The 27,306-nt window shown below is 53.0% G+C and overlaps 1 protein-coding gene across 1 annotated transcript; it reads left to right on the top strand.

Annotated features, from left to right (window-relative positions):
* Positions 1–4,304: 4,304 nt before the first annotated feature.
* Positions 4,305–26,935, top strand: PBXIP1 (PBX homeobox interacting protein 1). Its single transcript, XM_077321860.1, has 11 exons — positions 4,305–4,503; positions 10,340–10,436; positions 11,159–11,240; positions 12,426–12,487; positions 15,623–15,788; positions 17,572–17,805; positions 18,430–18,453; positions 20,048–20,118; positions 22,266–22,442; positions 23,217–24,280; positions 25,903–26,935. The coding sequence occupies exons 2-11, from the start codon at positions 10,374–10,376 to the stop codon at positions 26,003–26,005; spliced, it is 2,046 nt and encodes a 681-aa protein (XP_077177975.1). The 5' UTR covers positions 4,305–4,503; positions 10,340–10,373; the 3' UTR covers positions 26,006–26,935.
* Positions 26,936–27,306: the final 371 nt, after the last annotated feature.

The following is a 27,306-nucleotide window of genomic DNA, read 5'->3' as shown; positions in this document are numbered from 1 at the left end:
CCTCCTGCCTCACACAGGGGCCAGCCAGTCCCTCTGCAGGGCCAGCAACAGGGCAGGGAGGCCGAGGACTTCCCCTCATAAGGACATCAGGAGAGCCCTGCTGGGTCAGACCAGGGAGAGTCCCTCCAGTCCAGCCTCCTGCCTCACACAGGGGCTAGCCAGTCCCTCTGCAGGGCCAGCAACAGGGCAGGGAGGCCGAGGACTTCCCCTCATAAGGACATCAGGAGAGCCCTGCTGGGTCAGACCAGGGAGGGTCCCTCCAGTCCAGCCTCCTGCCTCACCCAAGGGCCGGCCAGCCCCTCTAGGGCCAGCCACAGGGCAGGGAGGCCGAGGCCTTCCCCTCATAAGGACACAGGAGAGCCCTGCTGGGTCAGACCAGGGAGGGTCACTCCAGTCCAGCCTCCTGCCTCACACAGGGGCCAGCCAGTCCCTCTGCAGGGCCAGCAACAGGGCAGGGAGGCCGAGGACTTCCCCTCATAAGGACATCAGGAGAGCCCTGCTGGGTCAGACCAGGGAGAGTCCCTCCAGTCCAGCCTCCTGCCTCACACAGGGGCCAGCCAGTCCCTCTGCAGGGCCAGCAACAGGGCAGGGAGGCCGAGGACTTCCCCTCATAAGGACATCAGGAGAGCCCTGCTGGGTCAGACCAGGGAGGGTCCCTCCAGTCCAGCCTCCTGCCTCACCCAAGGGCCAGCCAGCCCCTCTAGGGCCCGCCACAGGGCAGGGAGGCCGAGGCCTTCCCCTCATAAGGACACAGGAGAGCCCTGCTGGGTCAGACCAGGGAGGGTCCCTCCAGTCCAGCCTCCTGCCTCACCCAGGGGCCAGCCAGCCACAGGGCAGGGAGGCCGAGGCCTTCCCCTCATAAGGACACAGGAGAGCCCTGCTGGGTCAGACCAGGGAGGGTCCCTCCAGTCCAGCCTCCTGCCTCACCCAGGGGCCAGCCAGTCCCTCCGCAGGGCCAGCCACAGGGCAGGGAGGCCGAGGCCTTCCCCTCATAAGGACACAGGAGAGCCCTGCTGGGTCAGACCAAGGAGGGTCCCTCCAGTCCAGCCTCCTGCCTCACACAGTGGCCAGCCAGTCCCTCTGCAGGGCCAGCAACAGGGCTGGGAGGCCGAGGCCTTCCCCTCATAAGGACACAGGAGAGCCCTGCTGGGTCAGACCAAGGAGGGTCCCTCCAGTCCAGCCTCCTGCCTCACACAGTGGCCAGCCAGTCCCTCTGCAGGGCCAGCAACAGGGCAGGGAGGCCGAGGCCTTCTCCTCATAAGGACACAGGAGAGCCCTGCTGGGTCAGACCAGGGAGGGTCCCTCCAGTCCAGCCTCCTGCCTCACCCAGGGGCCAGCCAGTCCCTCTGCAGGGCCAGCCACAGGGCAGGGAGGCCGAGGCCTTCCCCTCATAAGGACACAGGAGAGCCCTGCTGGGTCAGACCAGGGAGGGTCCCTCCAGTCCAGCCTCCTGCCTCACCCAGGGGCCAGCCAGTCCCTCTGCAGGGCCAGCCACAGGGCAGGGAGGCCGAGGCCTTCCCCTCATAAGGACACAGGAGAGCCCTGCTGGGTCAGACCAGGGAGGGTCCCTCCAGTCCAGCCTCCTGCCTCACACAGTGGCCAGCCAGATCCCCTATGTGTGAGACAGGATGCTGGACAGCCAACTGTACCTCACAGGGTTGTTGAGAGGATGACGTGGAAGAGGGAGGTAAGGTGGGTTCCCATTGCAGGGCAAAGCGCAGTATAAAGCAGAAGCCAGAAGTTACTTTGATTCAAGTTCAGGGGCACCTTAGGGAGCCACAAGGTTCTTGGGGCATAAGTGCCTGGGACTCAAAGCATTCTTGTATATGCAGTACATGAGCACTTTGACTCAAAGAGGTTTTTGCACCCCAAAGGAGTCTCAAAGCACCCAACAATCGCATTCCCTTCCTCTCCCCACAACATGTACCTTGTGGGGATGGTGAGGCTGAGAGCTTGGAGAGAACTGGGTCTGGCCCAAGGTCACCCAGCTGGTTGCACATGGAGGAGGAGGAGGAGGAGGAGCGGGGGTTGAACTAGGTTCTTATTTTTTGTGGGATTTTGAGATCTGGCACCGCTGCCAGCCCAAGGCCATAAAATATCCTTCCTTTCTCCCCACTTCAGATTCCAAACTTGCTTCCCAAACCTTTGCCCTCCGCCCCACAGCGGTCTCTGCTGCCAGGCCCTTCCGGGCGCCCCAGAGGGGCATTCGAACTGTTTTGCCCGCTTCCCTTTGTTCTCTTCCTGGAAGGCTGGTGACAAACTGGTGCCTTTGGCAGAAGGTTTCCTTTCAAAACACCCTCTTTGGCGCGAGCTGCCAAGGAAAGCCCCTGGTGCCAGTCCCGGCGCGTTGCCAAGGACAGGCCTGGGACGCCAGCGGACAGAGAAAGAAAACGCCAGGGCCAGGGCCTTTGTGGCTAAATGGGGTCAGCCTGAGCAGGAAGTCATTGGGGGCTGAAGGGGGGGAAGCGCTAGGGTGAACGACAGCCTTTCTTAACTTTTTTAACGTTCCGAAACCCCCGAATCGTTCTTCAGGTTTTGGGAATCCCAGAAGCGGCTTGATCCTGCAGAATACGGTTGGGAAGCAGAGCTGTGGACACGCCTACCCTGGGCCTTTCCCACGCCCTCCAGGTCCATTTTGGGAGGGGTGGGTGGGTCGGCATGACCATAGATCAGGGGGAGTCAAACTGCGGCCCTCCAGATGTCCATGGACTACAATTCCCAGAAGCCCCTGCCAGCGTTTGCTGGCAGGGGCTTCTGGGAATTGTAGTCCACGGACATCTGGAGGGCCGCAGTTTGACCACCCCTGCCATAGATGGTTGTATCACCCGACAAATGTTTTAACAATTTTTTAAAAACATAAAAAATGAATTAACCTCTACCCATTTGGGAAACCCAGAGCCGTTAAGAAACCCCAGGGTTGGGGAAACCTGGCTAATGACAAGAACTGGAGACGGGAGGCCCGAGTTCAAATTTCTTTCATTGACGGAGCAAAACGCCTGACCATGACGGCAGAGAGGCCTGTACAGGAGAGTGGAGAGTAAGTAATGTAGAAAGTTGGCTTCTGCATACCAAGTGAGGCCCCTGAATATTGGGTGAGCCCTTCTGTCATGATTGGAGCAGGGCGGGCCAGTTTATTGTGTGCCAGTGAGTCGGCTTGCGGATAAAGGTGGCCCAAAAATGAATCCAATTGTATTAGCATTTCACTGGGTCATCTTTCTACCACTTTTTGGCCTCTGAATCCCCACAAGAAACACCACCTGTGAACTGAATGATGGGGGGCATGGTGGGTAAAGAGCAGCAGCCACTGATCTGGGAAACTGGGTTTGATTCCCCTGTTTCTCACCAGCGGGCATGGTGAGGGCCCTCCTAAAATGGCTGGGGCGTCTGGCTAGAGGAGTAAAGTTTGTGTGTGTAAGCTAAAGGACAAAGTGTGCGCGCTTCGGAGTTACACAGGATTCTTCCGCAGCCAGGTTCCCTAATAGGGAAGGGAAGGGTGAAGGTCCTTACTGGGGCCTCTAGCTAGATGAATAAAGCTAAAGGAATAAAGTGTGCACGCTTTGGAGTTACACAGGATTATTCCGCATCCGGATTCCTGTATCAGCCAGGACAGGAAAGGAAAGGGTGAGGGCTCTCGCTGCGCATCTGGCTAGAGGAATAACCTGTGTGTGTGCAAGCTAAAGGAATAAAGTGTGCGCACTTTGGAGTTACACAGAATTCTTCCCCAGCCAGGTTCCCTAATCAGCCAGGGAAGGGAAGGGAAGTGTGAGGGCCCTTACTGGTGCATTTAGCTAGATGAATAAAGTGTGTGCGTGCAAGCTAAAGGAATAAAGTGTACGTGCTTTGGAGTTACACAGGATTCTTCTGTAACCGGATTCCTGTATCAGCCAGGGCAGGGAAGGGTGAGGGCCCTTACTGGAGCGTCTGGCTAGATGAATAAAGTGTGCGTGTGCAAGCTAAATGTGTGTGTTTGGAAGTTACACTGGCCTCTTCAGCAGCTGGATTCCTGTGTCGGCCAGGGAAGGGAAGGGTGAGGGCTCTTCTCAGCAGCTGGCGGGGCGTCTGGCTCTGCTGCTCCTCCCTACCCAGCCAGCACCCTCTGCAGCTGTCCCTGTCTCTCTCTCGCTGCCCTCTGTCTGCTTAGTCACCCCTGCCTGCTGCATGGATGGATTCCTGGTCGGAGCGGCTCAGTGGGGTGGATTCTCAGAGGGCAATGCAGGGGGGGGGGCTTCTCCCAGAGGATGCCCCCCAGCTGTCGGGGGTTGGGGGGGTCTCTCTCACATTTGTCTTCGTCCCACCCCAGAACTAAAGGCAGTCCCTTACCATTGGCCAAGTCTTCCTCTCCGGCCCCTCCGATTGGCTCCCTGACCCACACGGGCCTCCCCTTTCTTCTCCGCTGGGCAAGGAGCTGCGAAGTTTGGGGAACAAACTTTTCGGCAGAAGCCGGGACTTTCTGGCCCCCTCCGGATCTGGGGCGCCGGAGCCACAGGGAGCCCCTGGACCGAGGTAGGGATGGTGGAAGGCGGGAGGAGAGGGCATCCACCGGGGGCAGGAAAGCTCCCCGCATTTTTTCAGGGCAAGTTCTTCTTCTAGGTAAAAAAGGGGGTCCTTTGAGATGCTGATGTGAGGTTGCTATGGCAACACACACACACAATGCTTCTACCCCTTCCGTGGGTCCCAGTTTGGATGGGTGTCTTGCTTTGGGGGTGCTGTAAAGGGAGGGGATGAAACAAGTGGATCTACTCCCTCCCCCCCATTTTAAACAAAGACTCCAGGTAGATTCAGGTGAGGTAGCCAGGTTGGGCTGAAGCAACAGCAGAAAGTCTTGGGTCACCTTGAAGACCCACCAAGTATTCTTCAAGGGATAAGCTCCCATGGGCGAGACCGGTTCTTCAGAGCCAGCATGGTGTGGCGCTTAAGAGCGCCCTCTGATCCAGAGAACTGGGATAGATTCCCCCCCCTCCTCCTCCACAAGCAGCCATCCGAGTGACCTTGGGCCCGTCCCAGTTCTCTCAGAGCTCTCTCAAGCCTCACCTACCTCTGTTGGGGGGGAAAGGAGTTTGCAATCTGCTTTGAGGCTCCTTCAGGTAGTGAAAAGCAGGGTACAAAAAAAACCAGGTCATCTTCTTCTCCTCCTCCTCCTCCCTCCTCTTCCTCAGATGCAGTGAAATGGGAATTAATGGTTCATACATCGAGGCATAGAGAGAGACAGAGAGGGGGGGGAGCAGTAAATTAGCAGACGGCACAATGAAGATTCAAGGACCAGACAGGGATAACAAGCTTAGTGCATCTGGTTACCATTCGCTTGGGTTTAATTTTTTTTTGGGGGGGGAAGGGGGACACAGTGAAGGAAATAAATATGTCGACATTGGAGAGAGATGGGCAGGTGTAACTTTAACTGCGGGACGTGGAGAGCACCCTGCCGTTACGCCCCATCCGTCGTCTCTCGAACACGGGGCTTCCATTTCGAATTGGGGAGAGGGTCTCTCCCCCACCCTGGACTCTAATCAGGAGATTTCATCCCTTCCGAGCCCCTAATGAAGGTTCCTTGGGGGGGGGGAGACAAAGGGCCTTGGTAAGAGGAACAGCTGAGAGCTCAGGGGATGAAGGATAGGGGTGGGGTCAGCCTTTGGGTGGGGGTCTCCCCTTTGGCTCTCTGTCAAATACCTTCTGTGCCTATGCTGAGCTGCTCAGTTAATCTGGAAGGACAATCAGTCTTGGGCTCTGCAAGATCAGAATTCTCTCCAATTTGGACGGGAAAGTGATTGAGGAGGACCAGCATGGCGTATTGGTTCAAGTGTGGCAGAATCTGGAGAACTGGGATTGGTTCTCTGCTCCTCCTCCACATGCAGCCAGCCGAGTGACCTTGGGACAGGCACAGTTCTCTCAGAGCTCTCTCAGCCCCACCTGCCTCCCAAGGTGTCTGTCGTGGGGAGAGGAAGGGAAAAGTGTTTGTAAGCAGCTTTGGGACTCCTTATGGGAGAGAAAACGGGGTATAAAAAACAGCTCTTCTTTATCCCAAAGCGATCCATGCTTTCCCCAATCTGATTGAGGGGCACCTTGAGTGGCTGGTTATTTTTTAACTTTTTTGCATAATAATAACCGCAAGAACACCTCTATGTTGGAAGCTGTTACTGCACATTTGTCATCCTTACAACAACCTTATAGGGTAGGCCAGTACCATTGGTTTGTCAGGTGGGACAGGAAACAGCATGCTCAAGACCATCTCAGCCATTCATAAACGAGGCAATGTTTGACCCTGGGATTCATTTGCCCACAGCTTGGTTCTGTAAGCCACAAGTCTGAGAGCCAGCATGGTGTCGTGCCTAAGAGCAACGGCCTTTAATCTGGAGAACCAGGTTCTGTTCTCCACTCCTCCATGCGCAGCCAGCTGGGTGACCTTGGGCTAGTCACAGTTCTCTCGGTTGCAGCTGTCTCAGAGCTCTGTCAGTGCCACCTCCCTCAAAGGGATTCTGTTGTGGGGAGAGGAAGGGAAGATGATTGTAAGCTGCTTTGAGACTCCTTCAGGTAGAGAAAAGCAGGATACTAAAAAACAGTTCTTCCTCTTCTTCTTCTTCTTCTTCTTCTTCTTCTTCTTCTTCTTCTTCTTCTTCTTCACTAGTTGCCAAATGGCCAATTAAATCTGCACAGCCAGCTGGATAACTTCCCAGAAATATCTGATGCATTGTTGCCAATGAGCATTGGGAAGAGTCTGAGGTTGGGGGGGGGAGGAGGAGGAGGAGGAGGAGAAGAAGAAGAAGAAGAAGAAGAGGTTTTTCTACCTCCTTTCCTCTGCCTGAGGGAGTCTCAAAGCAGCTGACAATTACCTTCCCTTCCTCTCCCCACAACAGACCCCCCCTGTGAGGCAGGTGGGGCTGAGAGAGCTCTAACAGGACTGCTCGGTTATAACAGCTCTACCAGTGCTGTGGCAAGCCCAAAGTCACCCCGCTGGCTGCATGTGGAGGAGGAGCGGGGAATCATACCCAGCTTGCCAGATTAGAGGCTGCCACTCTTAACCACGACACCAGACTGTCTTTGCTACGCCTCAGCCCTAAAACTGCGGGAAGCTTCTGAAGGAGTTCTTTTCAAAAGGCCATCCTGTTTCCAGCAGCCTTTGTGGTTTTGCTTCCCACCGAGGATCGGGGCCCGCCAGCTTCCCTCGGCCTGCACAGATCGCCTATTAAGGTCATCTCTGCTGGGGTTGCTATGACATCCGCTGGGAGCTAAAAGATCCCACGATTTCTCCCTGCCTGCCCGTCTGCCGACGACCCATCTTGTGTGTATGTGGAATGAAAGCCATGCATGTCACCGTGTGGGTGGCAGTCCCCTGCCTTTGCCACGTCCCTGCAGAGCGGTCCAGGCCCGTCGGCCTGGCTCTGCCCACCTGCTCGGCCGCATTAAAAGTTGCTAAATATACTCCAGAGTCACACTCGTAGCCCCGCAGCTGTTCTGTGGCGGGGAAGAAGAGAGACCGTATTCCTGGGGAGGGAGAGAAAAGAGGCCAGGATGAGGGGGTGGGAGCACCTCCTGCTTTTTTGGAAAGGATTTTGGGTGCCCACCCTCTTTCTCCCCGTCTCTCCTTGCTGCTTCCCTCCCGCATCTGTTTGGGGATTCCCAAAGGGGTTCTTGCAACGCCCACCCCTGGTGACTTGGGCCAGGCGATCTCTAGACGCTGAGAAAAGGGCTGCATTCGGAGACAGGCATGATTTGGATTCTTGGCATACTCTCTGTAACTAGAATAGCACCGTCCGGAAGGCACTCGGGGGCCCAGCCTCCTTCCTTCCCTGGCTCTTCAAGGCTCAGCTTGTATAGATGCACACCGTGCACCCGTACAAAAGGGGGGGGAATGGCCCCAGGGAGATCCACATCTTGCACAGACAGAGCTGGATTCCGTGGCCTGTGTAGGTCCAGCCAAATTTGCATTCGTCTTGCTTGGCATCGTTGATGCACAGAGCAGATAAAAGGATACGGGTTACGGAAGCTTCCTCCTGCGACCAGGACTGGAGCTCTTTGTTCATGCTTCCAGGTTTTTTGCAATCATGAGGACTAGAAACTTGGAGGATTTGGGCCAAGCAAAGTGATGACGAAGGGAATAGATCCAGAAATCCCATTGCTCAGAAAGCACCAGAAACTTGTAATTTCTCCTTAACGGGGGCCCAGTGTGGCTAAACATTCATCTCCCTGTCCCCATTGTTATCCTCACAACAACCCTGTGAGGTGGGTTAGGCGGAGCTCTCCAGGTCACCCAGCAGGTTTCCATGATGTTGTGGGGATTCGAACCTGGGTGTCTCACACGTCACCGCTACCCCCACACCACCTCTGTGCATGACAGAGGTGGAAATGTAGACTATAACTCAAATACAGAATTGAAGGTAGTGTCTTTATTTACTTCAGTCCCAAGCAATGTTACTCAGAAGGAAATCCCTTTGAGGGTCAGTAGGACTTACTCGCTGGCAAGCATGGTTTAGGATTGCAGTGAGGACAGCCAGCATTGTGCATGATTGAAGTGAATATGAAGAGTGGCCTGCAGGGGGCATCAGAGGAGATGAGTATTTCGCATAGTTAGATTAGGAACTTGCTGGAATTTTACAAATATTCTTCTCCAGTGTCCTGATTGGCTCATTGGAGACTTCCTGCTCCTCTGGGTACATTTCCTGCCTGCTTGCTTCTTCAACAGACAGAATGAATTAACAGGGCAGTTAGCCAGGAATATCTCTGTCCTCTCTTTCTATGCAAGGTTGTTTCCCTTCTAAGTAAAACTGTTTTGTTCTTTTAAGCAGGCTGGTGCCGCAAAGTTCTTTGCACATTAAAACTCTCCCAACACAAATCTCAAGGGATGCCAGTCTCCAGGTGGGATCTGGGGATCCTCCAGTTTTACAGCTTATCTCCAGGTGATAAGATCTGTTCCCCTGAAAAAAATGGGTGCTCTGGAGTGTGGACCCTGCAGCATTAGACTCCACTGAGGTCCCACCTTGCCCCAAATCCTGCCCACCACCAGCCCACTGCCAAAACTTCCAGGTCTTTCCCAACCCAGAGCTGGTAACCCTACCAATCCCCACTTCCCCTGGAAACTCCCTGGGTGGCCTTGGGCGAGCCACCCTCTATCAGCCTGACCTACCTTTCAGGGTTGTTGTGAGGATAACGATGGAGATTGAGAAAATTAGATCAGCCACTTCAGATCCCCAGTGGGGAGAAAACGCAGGGTGCAAATGAACTAAGTGCATTTTTAAGGTGGAATTCCACATCATGAAGCAGAGTTGTTTTCTGTTATCCCAGAGAGTCAGACCAGATCCAATGGGATGAAATTAATTCAAAAGAATTTTTGGCTAAACATCCGGAAGAAGTTCCTGACAGAGCGGTTCCTCAGTGGAACAGGCTTCCTTGGGAGGTGGTGGATTCTCCATCTTTGGAGATTTCTAAACAGAGGCTGGATAGACATCTGACAGAGAGGCTGATTCTGTGAACTTAGGCAGATTTGGAGTGGGTGGGCAAGAAGGGATGTGCCAGTGTTTGGCTCATGGGGCCCTTCCCTGCAGACTCACTGCTGATCACCACTGTGGGGTTGGAAAGTCGAATTTCTTCCAGGCCAGACTGGAGGATTCCGGTTGTTGCATTTTTGGGGGCAGAGGGGGGCTCATCTGGGGTCACTGTGGGTGGGCAGGCAATTGTGAGTTATCCACATAGTGCAGGGGGTTGGACTAGATGACCCTGGAGGGCCCTTCCAACTCTATCATTCTGTGAGGAATTAATGAACGCATGAACAAATGAACATAATCGGAGAGGAGTCAGACCTGATACAATCTAAAGCCGATTGACCTTTCAGCCACAATCTTGGCCACTCAGTAGTTTCACGGTTCAGCCCCAGGGTTCCCAACCTCCAGGTACAGCCCAGAGATCTCCCAGACTGATCCCCGATCCCCAGAGATCGATTCCCCTGGAAGAAGTGGCTGTTTGGGGGACTGGATTCCATGCCATCGTACCCCACTCCAGTCCTTCCTCTCTCCAACCCACCCACTCCAGGCTTCGCTCACAAATCTCCAGGAATCCCCCAACCCAGAAGCAGAGAGGGGGAGAGGGGGAAGGCTGCCGGCAAAGATCTCTTTCCCAGCTGTGGGGTGTGTACAGGAACCTGCAGCTGGCCCCGTTCCTTCCGGTTTACATTCTCCTTTGAGCCCAGCTTGGCTCTGCCCATGCCCAGGGAATTTGCCATTCAAATCTGCTTTTCCTGGAACGAACAGTCGAGATGCTTCATTAGCCAGGGGACTGGGTGCCCTTCCCTTAAGGGGTGAATGGAGGTGGCCCCCCAGAAGGCCCTGCTGACCCCTTGGCCTGTCGCCTGCAGGTGGAAGCCGGGGGTCACCGGGGCGTGAGCAGACATGACTGACCGCTCGGACTCGCGGGAGTCGGACAACAACAGCTGGGTGATCGCCGGATCCGAGGTGAGTCCTCGAGGGTGGAAACGGGAGAGAGCAAATCTGGAGGGAGGGGGGAAGTGGGGTCTGGAAGCTGCGGTTGCCAGCCTCCAGGTGGGACCTGGAATTCTTCCAGAATGACCGATCTCCGGACGACAGGGATCACTTCCTCAGGCAGAACTGTCTGCTATGGAGATGCTCCAGGCCAGTGGTTCCCAACCTGCGGTCTGCGGCCTGGTGCCGGGCGGCGAAGGCCAGGGCGCCGGGCCGTGGTTCCCTCTCCCTGCCCCCCCCGCAGTAAAAAACTTCCCAGGCCGCAAGCTTGCAGCCCGGGAAGCTTCTTACTGCGGGAGGGGAGGGAGAGGGAATCAGGGCCGCGCCGACACATCGCGCATGCGGGGGCCCGGCCGCGCATGCACACATGCGCACTGCGTGGCTGAAATCGCGCATGTGCTGTACTTTCGCGCATGCACGAAAGTGCAGCGCATGCGCAATTTCAGCCACGCAGTACGCATGTGCGCATGCGCTGCGCGGGCATGCATGCGCGCTGCGCGGGCGGGGCAATTGCCCTGCCTGTCCCCAGCCGAAAAAAAGTTGGGGACCACTGCTCCAGGCATTATACCCCCCTTTCCCCCCAAGCCCCAAGAAGACAGCATATCTGCCCCAGGCAGAGTCTTCCCTGGGTGCCTGGGGGCTAAGAGTCACTGAAGGAGGTCTGCTCCATTCTCTCCTTCATTCTGCCTTTCCAGGCACTGCCTGTGGAAGAGCTCACTATGGAAACTGCAGAGGAAGCTGTGGAAGAGGCCGAACTGGCAAAAGAGGGCACCCAAGGTATGTAGTGCTTGGATGCACAGGTGGGAGGGAGGCAGAGAGGACACGGTGTTCTTCCACCAGAGCAAGAGAAGAGCATTGCTGGATTGCAAGAACACCAGGAGAGCCCTGCTGGGTCAGACCAGGGAGGCTCCATCCAGTCCAGCGTATCTCAATAAACTGCTTTCAGCCAAGTGTGTTCAAAGTCAACAGGAGTCTGGCAAACTGGAGGTTGGCACCCTTCCGTGTAAGAGAGCTAGCTTGGGGTTGTGGTTAGGAGCTCCGACTTCTAATCTGGTGAGCTGGGTTTGATTCCCTGCTCCTCCTCCACATGCAGCCAGCCAGGTGACTTTGGGCTCACCACAGCACTGACAGAGCTGTTCTGAGTGAGCAGGAACCTCAGGGCTCCCTCAGCCCCACCTCCCTCACAGGGTGTCTGTTGTGGGGAGAGGAAAGGGAAGGAGATTGTAAGCCGCTTTGAGACTCCTTCGGGTAGAGAAAAGTTGTGGGGAGAGGAAAGGGAAGGCGAATGTCAGCCACTTTGAGACTCTTTCAGGGAGAGAAAAGCGGCATATAAGAACCAACTCTTCTTCTTCTTCAGTAATCTCAGGGCTCTCTCAGCCTCCCCTCCCTCACAGGGTGTCTGTTGTGGGGAGAGGAAAGGGAAGGCGACTGTAAGCCGCTTTGAGACTCCTTCGGGTAGAGAAAAGTGGCATATAAGAACCAGCTCTTCCTCTTCTTCTTCTTCCGTAATCTCAGGGCTCTCTCAGCCCCACCTCCCTCACAGGGTGTCTGTTGTGGGGAGAGGAAAGGGAAGGCGACTGTAAGCCGCTTTGAGACTCCTTCGGGTAGAGAAAAGTGACATATAAGAACCAGCTCTTCCTCTTCTTCTTCTTCCGTAATCTCAGGGCTCTCTCAGCCTCACCCACCTCACAGGGTGTCTGTTGTGGGGAGAGAAAAGGGAAGGTGACTGTAAGCCCTTTTGAGACTCCTTCGGGTAGAGTAAAGCGGCATATATGAACCGGCTCTTCTTCTTCTAAGATCCCTTTGTTGATATTTGGCCAGACTGCCTAGAATCTCTTTGGGGGGTAGAAAGATAACAAACAGTGTCTGCAAGGGAGATCAAACTGGGGTGGGGGGGGACGTTCTCCCTTTGCTTAGACCCCCACCATGACTCTCTCTCTCTCTCTCCCCCCCCCCCCACAGCTCCTTCCAGTGACAGCAAATTACTGACCGAGCTTTGTGAGCCAGAGGGAGGCAAGCTGAAGGTAGGACGTGGATTGAGTCTCTGCACATACCTGTGAAAATTTGGAGTTTCCCTATGGACAAATGGGTGCAGAGGTTAAAAGCTTTAGGATCCTTTGGGCTGGTCCTGCGTTGAGCAGGGGGTTGGACTAGATGGCCTCTATGGATCCCTTCCAACTCTATGATTCTATTACCAAATCCCTAACAGCCCATGCTTGCCTTCGGAGGGGAGCTGTGGATCAGAAGTAGATCATCTGCTTGGCATGCAGGAGGTCCCCGGTTCAATCCTCCCCATGTATACGGTCCCAAATTCAATCCCCAGTAACACTGTCAAGAGGAATGGGTAATCTCTGCCTCAGATCCGTTGCCCAGCTGTGGCAGAGGGGCAGAATGTTTGTTTGGCATGCAGAAGGTCCCTGGTTCTATCCCCAGCATCTCCAGTTTTAAAGTAGGCCAAGCAACATGCGACGCTGCCTGAGACCCTGGAAAACCACTGCTCGGCTGAGTAGATAGTTCTGACTTGGTCTGATTCAGCATCAGGCAGCTTTGTTTGTGTGTGTTATAAGGGGAGGAGCTTTAGCTCAGTGGCAGAACCTCTGCTTGGCATGCTGAAGGTCCCCAGTTCAATCCCCGACATCTCCAGTTAAAAAGGACCAGGCAGGAGGTGATATGAAAGACCTCTGTTTGAGACCCGGGAGAAATAGAGACTAGAATCCTAGAGTTGGAAGGGGTCATACATGCCATCTAGTCCAACCCCCTGTGCAATGCAGGATCATCCATAACTGTGGGGAAGTGCCATGGCTCAGTGGCAGAGCCTCTGCTTGACATGTGGAAGGACCCAGGTTGAATCTCCAGCATCTCCAGTTAAAGGGTCAAGGAGCATTTAAAGGCAAAGACTTGATCCTGAGACCCTGGAGAGACTCTGCCAGTCTGAGTAGCCAGAACTGCCCTTGATGGATCCAGTATAAGGCAACTTCATGAGCTGGTGTGTTAAGTGCATAGAATCACAGAGTTGGAAGGGACCTCCTGGGTCATCTAGTCCAACCACCTGTACTGTGCACGACACTCATAGCCCTCTCGCTCATCCACTGTCACCTGCTGCCCCCTTGAGCCGTCACAGAATCAGCCTCTCCGTCAGATGGCTATCCAGCGTCTGTTTAAAAATCTCCAAAGATGGAGAACCCACCACCTCCTGAGGAAGCCTGTTCCACTGAGAAACCGCTCTGACTGTCAGGAACTTCTTCCGGAGGTTTAGACAGAATTTCTTTTGCATTAATTTCATCCTATTGGTTCTGGTCTGTCCCTCTGGGGCAAGAGAGAACAACTCTGCTCCATCCTATACAGGGCAGCCTTTTAAATACTTGAAGATGGTTATCAGATCCCCTCTCAGTCGCCACCTCTCCAGGCTAAACAGACCAAGCTCCCCCAACCTTTCCTCATACATCTTGGTCTTCATACGTCTGTTGAATTCCCCCCCCCCCCCCGGTTTAGCTTCAGTACAACACAGAACTCATCTTCTCGAGTGAGGCTGACAGAGAACTCAGTTTCTTCTCAGGGTGGGACGTGATGACTCTTTCTTCTCCTCCGTTTGTACTTCCCTCCTGAAGTTCTTGACGTGTCACTGCTGGAGTGTTTCCCCCTGATTGAAGGGCTGATGAAGCATAGGAGTTTTAATTGGCATGTGTCTGGTAATGGATAAGAGCCAGCTGTTCTGAAGAGCAACATTCAAAACTGTTTTTGGATAACGTCTCAGTGCATAGGCTTGGGAAAAGGCAGCATCGTAGAAGAGGCATTCCCTCCTGTGTGTGAGAGAAGCAGGAAGGCTTTTTCTAGCATGTGGCTAGAATAGGCATTTCTTCCTGGGTAGGGGAGATGGGGAGAAGTTCCTTTTCTAGGTCCCGGCTAGACAAGGCAGTCCCTCCTGTTTATGGAGGAATACTTATTCTAGCTTGTGGCTAGAAGAGGATTCCTTCTTGTTTACAAGAGGAGGAATTGAATGCCTTTCCTAGCATGATGGTACCGCTTTACTCTGCTCTGGTTCGGCCTCACTTGGAGTACTGCGTTCAGTTATGGGCACTCCAGTTGAAGAGGGACGTAGACAAACTGGAGCATGTCCAGAGAAGGGCAAGAAAGATGGTGAGGGTTTTGGAGACCAAGACGTATAAAGAAAGGTTGGGGGAGCTTGGTCTGCTTAGCCTGGAGAGGAGACCACTGAGAGGGGATCTGATAACCATCTTCAAGTATTTAAAAGGCTGCCCTGTAGAGGATGGAGCACATCCAATGGGGTTGAATTAATGCAAAAGAAATTCCGTCTAAACATCCGGAAGAAGTTCCTGACAGTTAGAGTGGTTCCTCAGTGGAACAGCCTTCCTCGGGAGGTGGTGGGTTCCCCATCTTTGAAGATTATTAAAGAGAGTCTGGATAGCCATCTGACGGAGAGGCTGATTCTGTGAAGGCTCAAGGGGGTGGCAGGTGACAGTGGATGAGTGGGAGGGTTGTGAATGTGCAGGGGGTTGGACTAGATGACCCAGGAAGTCCCTGCCAATTCTGTTATTCTATGATTCTATGTGGCTAGGAAAGATATTCCTTACCGGGGGGGGGGGGGGTCCTTTTCTAGGCTGTTGCTAGAAGAGGCATGACCTCTTGTATGAGAGAAGGATGAATGCCTTTTTTAGGATGTGGCTATAAAAAAAGGAGTTCCCTCTGGTATAAAAGAGAAGCAGGAAGGCCTCTTCTAAGATGAGACCTGCTCCTTGAACTGTTTTTGAAAATAATGCTTACATTATTGTAAAACTGACATTTTTTAAAAGTCCAGTTAACTATTTGGGTTGACCAAAACCCTTTAACCAGTTATCTTAATTAAGGCTGCACTGCTGAATAGGAAATGAGTTCCACTGAACGCTGTGGGGCTAACTTTTTGGTTTTCTTGGGAGCATTATCTGAGCACGTGGGTGGGCGGATAGTTGTGATTTTCCCGCCTTGAGCAGAGGGTTGGACTAGATGACCCTGGAGGCCCCTTTCAGCTCTGTGATTCTAAGACTGTTAAGTCAACGTGCAGAGGACTGGGTGGTCAACACTGAAGCCTTGCTTTAAGATGATGGGAAGTTTAACCCACCTGTATGCATCTGAATGTTGCAAATATTCCTCTCTTGACTCAGGACCCTGCGGTGGTCTTGGCCCCCAGTTCCGGCCCAGCCAAGATTCCAGAGCCCACCCACTTAGAAAGCCAGCCCCCGTCGCAACCTTTAAAGGAGCCCAGCCTTCAGGACATCGAGGCAAGTTTCGCACCCAGCACTGAGGACACCCTAATAGTACACCAAGCAGGTGAGCAAGAGCATCCTTGTACTGAACGCTTTACTGAATAACAGTAGCGAAACCGGATAGGCTTCTGCCCCAAGGCTCTGACTGTCTACATTATGTGCTTTCTTCTTGCGGAAGGAGATCAGGGAATCAGCTCCCGCTATTCCAGAGCAAACGGAAGTGGCTCTTCCCGAGTGCCACCGTCTCTTTATTTTTATTTCTGCTCTGCTTGCATTAACCGTAACAGTTTTCAAAGGAGGGTTATGACCCACTATAAAACAGCAGTTCTCTTACAACGATGCCATAAACTCACTAGAGGCCAATAACTCCCCCCAGACAGGAAGCCATATTTGGAAATGCAGCCACTGGGAGAGAAGAGCAAGGGCCGCAATCGGCCTCAGCTTTCGATAGTCAAGACCCAACAAAGATCTCTGATCTTTGGCAATGTGATTAGATCATGACCTGGAAGGTCTGGGTTCAAATCCTCACTCAACTGCGTAACCTGAGGCCAGACACACTCTTTCTCTTTGTCTCTACTCTGTCTCTCAGACACACAGCCTAACCTACCTCGCAAGGCAGTTGTGAGAATAAAATAGAGCAATATGCTGGCCCCTTGAGCAGCATTAGCATGTGGGCAGAGTCTAAATATGCAAGAGGTCGAAGCACCAACTTGCATAAATGAATAAAATAGTCTTATTAAGAAGATAAACAGGCTTTGTATAGGAAGAGGAGAGAGAGCATCCTAACTAACTGCCTAACTGTTGTTCTTCATTCATTCTTTCTGTTTTGGAAGCCAGCAGGGAGGAAGTGTGCTCAAGAGAGCTGGGAGTCTCTGAGCCAGTCAGGACTTAGAAAACTATCTTAAAAATATCAACGTTCCTAATCAACTATGCTATATACAAATCTGTTCCGATGCCCCCCAGTATAACATTCTTTTGAATCATGCACAGTTCAGATCTTGCACGTTTTAACAGAAAGGTGGCATAAAAATGCAATAGATTGACCTGTTCTTGGACTGATACAAAGATGGTGGGTGGATAGAAGACATTTGTGCACAATACAAGGGCAACCACCGAAAAGGCCCTGCTTTCATGGGTATCAGCCTCTCCTCCACCTGGGACAGTACTTTAATCAGGGCTGCACTAGCTGATTTTAAGGTTCAGGTGGTAAACATTTATTGAGTGATATGACTGTATATCCTAGAGGCCTGGAGGATCATTGTCCATGGGGTTGCGATGGGTCGGACACGACTTCGCACATAACAACAAATGACTGTATATGGTCATATCGACTCCTCTCCCAAAATGGACCTGGAAGAGTGGGAAGAGAAGGGGAGGGGCCCCTGGTGGGTGTGTCCACAGCTCTGCTTCCCACCTATATCCTGCATGAACGCGCCACTTCTGGGGTTTCTTGAAGTCTGAAGAATGTTTTGGGGGTTTCTCTGTGGTAAAAACGTTGAAAAAGGCTTTCCTAAAGGTACCTAAAAACCAAACCTGGCTTTGAACTTTGAACTATACCTGGAAACAACTAAATTGGCCATGGAATGCTCTGCACAGGCACAATTTGTTCTTTCTTTCTTGTACGCAATTCCAAAAGAGTTTTGGACCAATGAGAAATGTCTGGACAGTCTCCATGGGCAGCCCCACATACAGTTGGTTGCAGTAGCCTAATCTCGAGCCACCTGCTTGCCTGTTCCTTAGAGGAGGCCTTTCCTTAATATGGGCAGGGCTTAGCTCTTGCCTGGGGAATGGGCTGTCTTTGAAAGGCTCTTGGTTTTGGGAGACCAGTTCCTCTCTTTCCCACACAGGCCCTCTGGAGCCACGCGTGAGCACATCCAGCAGTGATGAAGAAGGGGGAGTCGTGGAGCGGGACGTCGAAGGCCTGCGCAGACGGAAGGGCCACGACACACCCCCAGCCCAGCCAGGGAGCCCTCACAACGGACACAGAGAGGCCCCCGAGGACCAGGATGGAGGGTTGCCTGGGGCAAAATGGCTGCTGGCTGTGCTAGCCCTCTTAGGGCTGGGCTTCTTGGCCTTCTCAGGTAAGGGGTGGCCTCCCCAAGGTAAAGTTGCCAACCTCCAGGTGGGGCCTGGAGTTCTCCTGGAACTGCCGCTGCTCTCTGGACAACAGGAACACAGTAAAATAGTAGCTCTGGATGGCAGACTCTGTGGCACCAGGCCCCACTGGGACCCCTCCCCTCCCCGAATCCCACCCTCCCCAGGCACCACCCCCAGATACCCAGGGATTTCCCAACCTGGAGTTGGCAACCCTATATTGAGGTAGGGGCCAGGTTGAGACCCCTTTGCTGGTTTAGAATCATAGAATAGAATCATAGAATCATAGAGTTGGAAGGGGCCACACAGGCCATCTAGTCCAACCCCCTGCTCAACGCAGGATCATAGAATCATAGAATCATAGAGTTGGAAGGGGCCACACAGGCCATCTAGTCCAACCCCCTGCTCAACGCAGGATCATAGAATCATAGAACCATAGAGTTGGAAGGGGCCACACAGGCCACCTAGTCCAACCCCCTGCTCAACGCAGGATCAGCCCTAAGCATCCTAAAGCATCCAAGAAAAGTGTGCATCCAACCTTTGCTTGAAGACTGCCAGTGAGGGGGAGCTCACCACCTCCTTTCTCTCTCACTGTGTTCTTCCCTCTGCAGGAGTCATCTTTGATCTGGAAGAAGGTAAGTCTGGGGAGGGCAGGGAAGGTCAGACAACAGGTGACATCTCTGTTTGGGCTTGGCCTCCCTCCCTCCTTGCCTGCACTTTCCTGCCTGCCTGCCTGCCTGCCTTTCTATCTGTCTGTCTGCCAGTCCATCCGTCTATCCACCCGCTATCATTCTAAGAGGCATTTGTCTGTCTGTCTGTCTATCTAAAGACAAGAGGCATCCTTCAACATATCTGTTTTATCTAAAGAAGAGACGTTCTGGCCTCAACAAGGACCAGGGCCTTTTCAGTGGAACACTCACCCTAGGGAGATCAGGGCCCAGCAGGACTTTCAACACTTCCGGAGGGCCTGCAAGACAGACCTGTTCCACCTGGGCTGCGGCCGAGGCCAGGAAAGGAAACCCTGACTTCTCTAACCCTAAAGCAGCAATGCTCCATCCGTAAAACACCAACCGCCCAATAGAAATCGATTCTCCCTTTGTCAGGGTTTAAAAGAGGCAGTTTATTATTAAAACTTAACTAAGATATGCCGTTTAAAAGCATTATTTTTAAAAAGTTTAATCCATGAAAGCTAATTACATGGATAACTCTCATCACCCGCCCTGAGCCAGCTGGGTGATAAAAATAAAGAGACGGTTCTTAAACTAATTAATTTTAAAACGTAAATTAGATTATTTAGGACATTAATTACATACGTGTTAAATCATTTATCAGAATGAAATTGAATTGAATGTTTTTAAGGTACCCTGAGCCTACCAGGTAAAGGCAGGCTTTATTGTAGACTAGCTTCAAAGCCCGTTCCTAAGAACGGTCTTTGAAAGGGTCCCCTCCCTTGGCCAGGCAGTTTAAGGTGGCTTTGGGCTGCAGCTTGCAGCCAGATCAAGTGGGGCGGGCAGGGGCTGGGCAGCTCGTTAGCAGACCTGGGACAGAGATCCTTAGCAGGCAGTCAGCAGGCCAGGAGGCCCTTGTTAGCAGGCCAGAAGGCCCTCGTTAGCAGGCCCTCCACCTTGACCCTTTGCCCAGGGCCCTCTCCCCTTACCTGCTGCTGGATCCAGACACTGAGGTGCAACTGAGAGCAAAGAGGCTGGAGTCCAGGGACGAAGGGCGGGAGCTGCAGGGGCAGGGCGAATTCCCTATTCCAACTTGGGCAGCCAGACACGTTCCACCCCCCCAGGCTGTTTCACAAATATATATAGAGGAACCATGGATAAGGATGTCTCAAGAGCCAGTTTGGTGTAGTGGTTAGGAATGCAGACTTGTAATCTGGCATGCCAGGTTCGATTCTGCGCTCCCCCACATGCAACCAGCTGGGTGACCTTGGGCTCGCCACGGCACTGATAAAACTGTTCTGACCGGGCAGTGATATCAGTGCTCTCTCAGCCTCACCCACCCCACAGGGTGTCTGTTGTGGGGAGAGGAATGGGAAGGCGACTGTAAGCCGCTTTGAGCCTCCTTCGGGTAGGGAAAAGCGGCATATAAGAACCAACTCTTCTTCTTCTTCTTCTTCAAATTAGTGAGCCAATCTGGATATTGTGAGTTTATTATCCTCCAATGCCTGTTAAACTCTCCCACCTTCCCTCCTCTTTCCATCTTCTTCCCTGCGTTGTACAGGTCCTGTGGACAGCCTGAGCACCTGGAGGAGCTCAGAGGGAGAAGAGCCGTATCCTGGCACTGACGGGGAGGTGAGTGTGGCACTTTAGAGACTGTGCCAGAAGAACAGAGTAACCTTCACTGGGCCATATTTCTTCTGCTGTTCCAGAACTGGGCACCAGGGCGGTTGAGGTCCCAGAGCCTTCAGTTGCTAAGTGTATAGCCCCCATGAGACCAGGATCTTTTTGTTAACCCCCCTCCCTTGGACATGTCTGGGCAAAATAAGGCCACATTGAGAGGGGGGGGGGTTTAATCCTTTTCAGGGGAAGGGATCAAGCGATTTATTTACTATTTATTTTTATACTTTTATCCCACCATTCCCCAAAAGGGTTCAAGGCGGTTTACAATAAAGGTTAAAGTACAAAATAGAATCATAGACTCGTAGAGGTGGAAGGGGGCACATCAACCCCTGCTCAATTAAGGATCAGCCGGAAGCATCCAGGATAAGGATCTATCCAGCTGCTGCTTGAAGACTGCCAGTGAGGGGGAGCTCCCCACCTCCTGAGGCAGCCTATTCCACTGCTGAACTGTGAATATTTTTTCCCCTGATATGTAGCTGATATTGTTCTACACATAGTTTAACTCCATTACTGGCTCCTCTCCTCTGCTGCCAACAAGAAACTTTCCCTGCCCTCTTCCAAGTGACAACCTTTCAGATACTTTAAGAGAGCCAACCTGTCCCCTCTCAGCCTCCTTTTCTCCAGGCTGGACATTCCCAAGTCCTGCAGCCTTTCCTCATAGTCCCCCGGTTCCCAGGAAGGCCTCTGTCTCTGCCCTGTTGCTGGCCCTGCAGAGGGACTGGCTGGCCCCTGGGTGAGGCAGGAGGCTGGACTGGAGGGACCCTCCCTGGTGTGAGCCAGCAGGGCTCTCCTGTGTCCTTATGAGGGGAAGGCCTCGGCCTCCCTGCCCTGTTGCTGGCCCTGCAGAGGGACTGGCTGGCTGGCTGGACTGGAGGGACCCTCCCTGGTGTGAGCCAGCAGGGCTCTCCTGTGTCCTTATGAGGGGAAGGCCTCGGCCTCCCTGCCCTGTGGCTGGCCCTGCAGAGGGACTGGCTGGCCCCTGGGTGAGGCCGGAGGCTGGACTGGAGGGACCCTCCCTGGTCTGACCCAGCAGGGCTCTTCTGTGTTATTAATTTTCTGCATGCTTGGATGCCTTTTTGGGGAGGCTGTAGCTTAGTAGTAGAGCATCTGCTTGGCATGCAGAAGGTCCCAGGTCCAAACCATGACATCTCCAGTTAAAAGGGCCAGGCAGTAGGTGATGTGGAAGACCTTTGCTTGAGACCCTAGAGTCCTCCCTCTGAAGTGTCCCATTTATCAAGGGGAAACATAGCTCTGTCATCTAGAGATCAGTTGTAATCTCCAGCCACTATTATTATTATTATTATTATTATTATTATTATTATTATTATTATTATTATTATTATTATTATTATTATCATCATTATCATTATCATTATCATTATCATTATCATTATCATTATCATTATCATTATCATTATCATTATCATTATTATTATTAGACTTTTAACCTGCTCAGTCACAGTCCTGTTAGAGGTTGTTCTCACAATTCTCTCGGAGATGCCTCAGCCCCACCTACCTCACCGGGCTCACTACCTGGTGATTGGCAGGGCCTCATCCTCCCGCCCACCTGATCCAGACAACTAAAGCAGAATTATCAGGAGGGTCAGAGGGAAGCAGCCTTGAGTGCCAGGGCTGGAACCATCGGGGCAGGACAGCAGGTGGATGAAGATTAGAGAGCCACAAAAAAGAGGGCAGAGACGGATGCAGCAGCAAGGTGGGCCCGTGGCTCAGTGGAAGAGTATTTGTTCGGCCTGCAGAACTGGTTCAGTCCCTGGCAGCGTCTGCAGTCAAAAGGCTCAGGTAGGAAGGGACGAGAAAGCCTTGGGCACCTGAGAGCCTATGGAGCGGCTGCCCGTCAGAGTCGACAATACCGACCTTGAGAGGTGAATTGTCTGACTCAGCCTGGAAGCCTTAAAAGCCAGTTTAGCTCAGACAGAATCTGTGGGCTGCTTGGGAAGGGGCCTCGGGCCACACTGGGAGATCAGTTCTTTCTCCTCTCTGGTGCCTGAGATACTGGCTTGCAGTGTTTCGCTACGGATTCGAATTCTGACATGTAACAAATAAGACAAGCCTATCTCTTTTTTTTTTCTTTCTGGCAGGGCTGGCCGACTTCACCCCCTCCAGAGCCCAGGAGGGGAGCCAGGCCACCACGATCCAAGGACGAGCTGCCATCGGAGGCCCCCACCCGGCCCCAAAGCTTGGAAGCCATGGGAGCCCTGTTAGACAAGCTAGCAAAGGAGAACCAGGAGATCCGGCTCATGCAGGCCGAACTTCAGGTAAGGGGGGGGGACGGACCAAAGAAGGGGGCGGAGCATCTATGGCAGCCTGGGGATCTAATTGGCAGCCTGATTTGTCTGGGGGCTTGGGTGATTCTCTGAGCTCCCCTTTGGGTGCCGTAGAGAAGGAAATAAGCTGACTTCAAGGCGTGAAGGAATTTTGTCAACATGGTGCAAAAGCCAGAACGAGCCCCGGTGGAAATCTCACTTCCGGAGAAAATTATTCTTCCTCAGTGGCTGAAATACTATTATAATCAATATTATTAATTTGCATATAGTCATACGCTGAACAAAAATCGTAATCATTGACAGAGCGTAAGGATTTATATCTGTGTGTACCAATAGATGGAAAATCTGAGGCTGACCACGGATATTGAAATTGCCCTCCTGCCATCACAATTACACCAAACAATTTATTTTTAATTATTTATAATTCTATTTATATACCGCCGCTCATGGATGTCTCCCGTCAGTTTACAAGAATCTATAAGCTACAATAAAATCCCCAACATACCCTTAAAAGATAACAATCTAACATCACACTAAACAAGATGGCAAACCATAAAACATCGATTTATACAGTTATGCATGCATACAATTTGAGGCCATTATTGCTTATAATTGTATTTCAGCCACTGAGGATGCATAATTTTCTCCGGAAACGGCTATAGCAGCATGCTGATAAATTAAAATTTCCTCACGCCTTGAAGTCAGCTTGTTTCCGTCTCTACGGTTCTTCCAGAGGCTCAAAGCACCTCCCTTTTCTCCCTGCAGTCCCAGAAGGACGCACTCCAGGGCCTGCTGCAGAAGACGGAGGGCGAGGCCTTGGAGTTCACCTCCCAGCAGCGGAACCTGGCTGCGGAGAATGCCCGCCTGAGGGAGTCACTGCAGCGGGAGACCTCCGCTCTCCTGGCTGCCCAGGGCGAGCTACGCTTTCTCCAAGAAAAGCTGCGACGGACAGGGGGCGAGGCGGATGGCGCCAGACCCCGGCGGCCTGGGGAAGAGGGCCCCACGGCAGAACGTCAGAGGGACCAAGCCGACAGGCCGGAGGCCGAAATCCGGCGCTTGCACTCTCTGCTGGAGTCCGTCCGCCATGACCTGGCCAAGGCCCTGCAGCTCTCTCCCTCCGGCGACGGAGCCGAGGGGCTGAGGACGGAGCTGAGCGCCATTCAGCAGAAGCTGGGCCAGGACCTGGAGCGCCCGCGGGGCGCCAAACCACCGTGGAGGGAGGGCCACAAGGCCAAGCGAGGCAAGGAAAGAGCCATGAGGCGTCATGAGGGCCCGGAGAGGCTGAGGCCTGGGCCCCCAGAGCCCAGTTCAGCCAAGGACCACCGTTCGGCCCATAAGTCTGCCAAGACGCCGGACGACGGGCCTCACCATCCCAAGAAGCAACAGGGCACACGGGACGCCAAGTCAGCTAAGGAGAGGGAGGCCCAGAGTCTCGGACGGAAGGCCAAGAAGCCTGCCGAGCCTAGTGCATTGTGGGAGATGCTGAGCCGGCACCGTTTTCAGGCTCCCCGGGGCTGTACCGGCATCACCGAGTGTGCCCGGCAGGAAGGGATCGCTCCAGTGCAGAAAACCAGCTTCCTGCAGATGGTGCAGAAATACCTGGCCGGGCTGGGCTGGGCGGAGCACTACGGGGGCCTGGCGGCTGCCCTGGAAAACTTCTTCGGCAGTGACGGGACCTTCGCCCACAACGGCACGAGCTTTGTCGACTTTCTGGATGAAATCGAGGACGTTCTGGAGGACCTGGCTCAGCTGCTGGGGGGCAGCGAAGAGGCAGTCGACGATTTTGAGGAAGTGATCCTGCTGCAGCTCGAAGCAGCGCCGGGGGGCAGGTGAGGGCTATGGCTGGTCTGCTGAGGTCAGTCTTGGTGACTCTGACTGGTGGTAGCTCTCCAGGGTCTCAAGCAGAGGTCTTTGCCATCACCTACTGCCTGGACCTTTTAACTTGAGATGTCAGGGATCAAACCGGGGACCTACCTTGGAGGTCTCGCATACTAGCCAGGGTCGGCCCTTCTTAGCTTCTGAGCTCTGACCAGGTTGGGCTCACCTGGGCTATCCAGGTCAGGAAGACCATCATGCGTTTCTCTTTGCATATGATAAAACACCCAAGAATCAGAAAAGCAAGATTCTGGTCCTTTAACTAGGCTATAGACAACGTCAAATAAACTCCCAAAAGCTAAGGGAAAGGGCACCTGACATTTCCCTGTTGAGAGGAGCTCAGCAATTCCAGGCTCTCTTTTCGACCCTCCGAGGAGCCAGTCCTGCTAGGATTGCCAACTCTGGGTTGGGGGATAAAAACTGGAGACTTTGGGGGTGGAGCTGGGAGTGAGCGGGATGGGAAGAGACCTCAGTATATTGCCTTAGAGTCCCCCCTCCAAAGCAGCCAATTTTTCCAGGGGAACTGATCTCTGTCACCTGGAGATGAGCTATAATTCCAGGGGATCCCCTAAATCAGTGGTTCTCAACCTTCCTAATGCCGCGACCCTTGAATACAGCTCCTCATGTTGTGGTGACCCCCAACTGTAAAATTATGCAAGGGTTCTTTCACAGAAATTAAACCGAAACTGACCTATGGTGTCAAGATCCCTTGTTCATGACTGTATGTAAATTGTTTTTTTTTTTTCTGGGGTTTCTCAGTTCAGTTCTGCCTCTTGCCCCACCATGCCGATCTCGCTCTTTTCCGCTGCTCCAGACAGACGAACGATCTCTCGATCTACCTCGTCCAAGCTGCTCGCCCTGCTGCAACCCCTGTGAAAGGGTTGTTCGACCCCCCAAAGGGGTCCCGACCCCCAGGTTGAGAACCACTGCCCGAAATCCTTCTAATATGCACTTAAGAGATGCAGAATCCATCCTTTCTTTACCCTGGAATGGATGGAATTCCTATTCCCCCATGGCTACCATTCTGTTATGATGTCTTAGGAAATCCCTCGCCTGGGCTATCCAGGGCAATGCAGAGATTACCACCCTGCATTTCTCTTTGCATAAGATGAAAACACCCAGGAATTAGAAACCCAAGATTTTGTTCCTCATGGCTGTTCAACTTAACCAGTCGATGGACAATGTCAAGTCAACTCCCAGAATGCTAGAGGAGAGGGGTGGAGCCTGTGTAAGGAAGGAATTGGAGTGAGAATATCAGATTATTAATTATTACTTATCATATGTTGCCTGTGGTGTGGCCAGGATCTGAGGATTGCCTTGCAGCCAGGCAAGGGATGTTAATTTAATGTTGTATTTTTAGCCCTGCATTAGCAGAAGGCCCAATTCACGTTACAAAAGAGTGTTTCTAGTCCCCATGAGGTAGAGAGAATAAAGGGAGGCAGAGGTTCGAGATGAAGGCCCCTTGTGGCACGAGAGGAAGCCATAGGAAGGTATCCTCTTCCCAGCATCCGTGAGGCAGACCCAGCATCCCTGAGGCTGACCTTTGATCTTTTGTACCTTTGCACCTTTCGGACAGGTTCGCCCAGCGAGACGGCGCCCAGCGGAATCCCAAGGAACGGCCACGTGAGAGCCACGGTCGCAGGAATGGCAAAGAGGGCAACCCCCGGAGCCACGGCTAGAAATGTGCTTGCCAGCACTAATTTGGCTTGAGACAGGGAGGGGGAAGAACAGACTGTACCAAGGACTTTTTCCTGGCCCACCGTGGGAAGACGGAGGAGGGAAGGTGGCAAGTTTGCCCTGATGCCGGAATTCAGCACGGGAAGGAGGACGTTCGAATCTCTCCCCCTGCTGCAGGCCCCACGGATCCCGCTCCCTCTTTCCTTTTGTCGATCCGAAGCCCACCAGCCTGCCTGGAGGGGGTGTTCAGTCAGTAGTGGCCAGTGGTAGTGACAACACCAACCTCTTCCCTGATTTTCCACCCATGCGCCCCACTTTCCCCAGTCTAGGCTCCTGAACAAACGCGGAATGTTGTTGAGGAGAGAGAAAACTCCGGCCGTAGCGGGATATACACATCCAGGCACCGTGCCCAAATTAAGGAAAGCTCATTTGCATCCTAGGGTTACCACAGAAAGAAAGATAGTCTCTGTCCCTTTGGCACCTCTCGGCTGAGAATTCAGGCAGTCAGAGATTTACAGTGGTGGGAAAATGTTGCCCTGTCATGGCTGGTTCATGGTGACGCTATGTGGGATTTTCAAGGCAAGAGAGGACCAGCAGTGACTTGCCATGGCCTGCCTCTGCGTACTTCCTCAGTGGTCTCCCATCCAGGTACTCACCAGGGCTGACCCTGCTTAGCTTCTGAGATCTGACGAAACCAGGCTCGCCTCCTCTGTTCACATCCTGCAAAAATGTGTATGATGATTCCCGATTCTGCCATTCTCGTTGTAAAGAGACAGACGAATATAGGGACACCCTTTCCTTTCTTGGGGTTAGTGGCATGGGATGGCCTCCTCCTTCCCCCCCCCCCCCATTCCCTCCACACTAACCCCCCTTCCATTCTTTGCACTGTTGAGTGTGGCAGAAACCAAATAAAGGCACTGACTGAAAGAGAAGTGGCTGATGGGATTGCGTTTATGGAGAGAGGGGTCAGTGGGTATGGGGGGACCTCTTCTAGTTTGCTGTAGTGGTTAGGAGTGCGGACTTCTAATCTGGCGACCTGGGTTTGATTCTGCACTCCCCCACATGCAGCCAGCTGGGTGACCTTGGGCTAGTCACAGCACTGATAAAGATGTTCTGACCAAGCAGGAATATCAGGGCCCTCTCAGTCTCACCCACCCCACAGGGTGTCTGTTGTGGGGAGAGGAAAGGAAAAGCAACTGTAAGCCACGTTGAGACTCCTTCAGGTAGAGAAAAGGGAAGGCGAATGTAAGCCACTTTGAGATTCCTCCAGGTAGAGAAAAGTGGCAAATAAGAATCAACTCTT

This window comes from Paroedura picta, chromosome 1 (genome assembly GCF_049243985.1).
Source record: "Paroedura picta isolate Pp20150507F chromosome 1, Ppicta_v3.0, whole genome shotgun sequence".
NCBI lineage: Eukaryota > Metazoa > Chordata > Lepidosauria > Squamata > Gekkonidae > Paroedura > Paroedura picta.
The sequence above is the reverse complement of the archived record's forward strand: the minus strand, read 5'-3'. Positions and strand labels throughout refer to the sequence as shown.

Coding starts and splice junctions, on each gene's coding strand:
- PBXIP1 (XM_077321860.1), top strand. CDS start 10,374: ATGACTGACCGCTCGGACTCGCGGGAGTCGGACAACAACAGCTGGGTG. Junction 10,437..11,158: donor GGGTGATCGCCGGATCCGAG/GTGAGTCCTCGA, acceptor CTGCCTTTCCAG/GCACTGCCTGTGGAAGAGCT. Junction 20,119..22,265: donor ATCCTGGCACTGACGGGGAG/GTGAGTGTGGCA, acceptor TCTTTCTGGCAG/GGCTGGCCGACTTCACCCCC.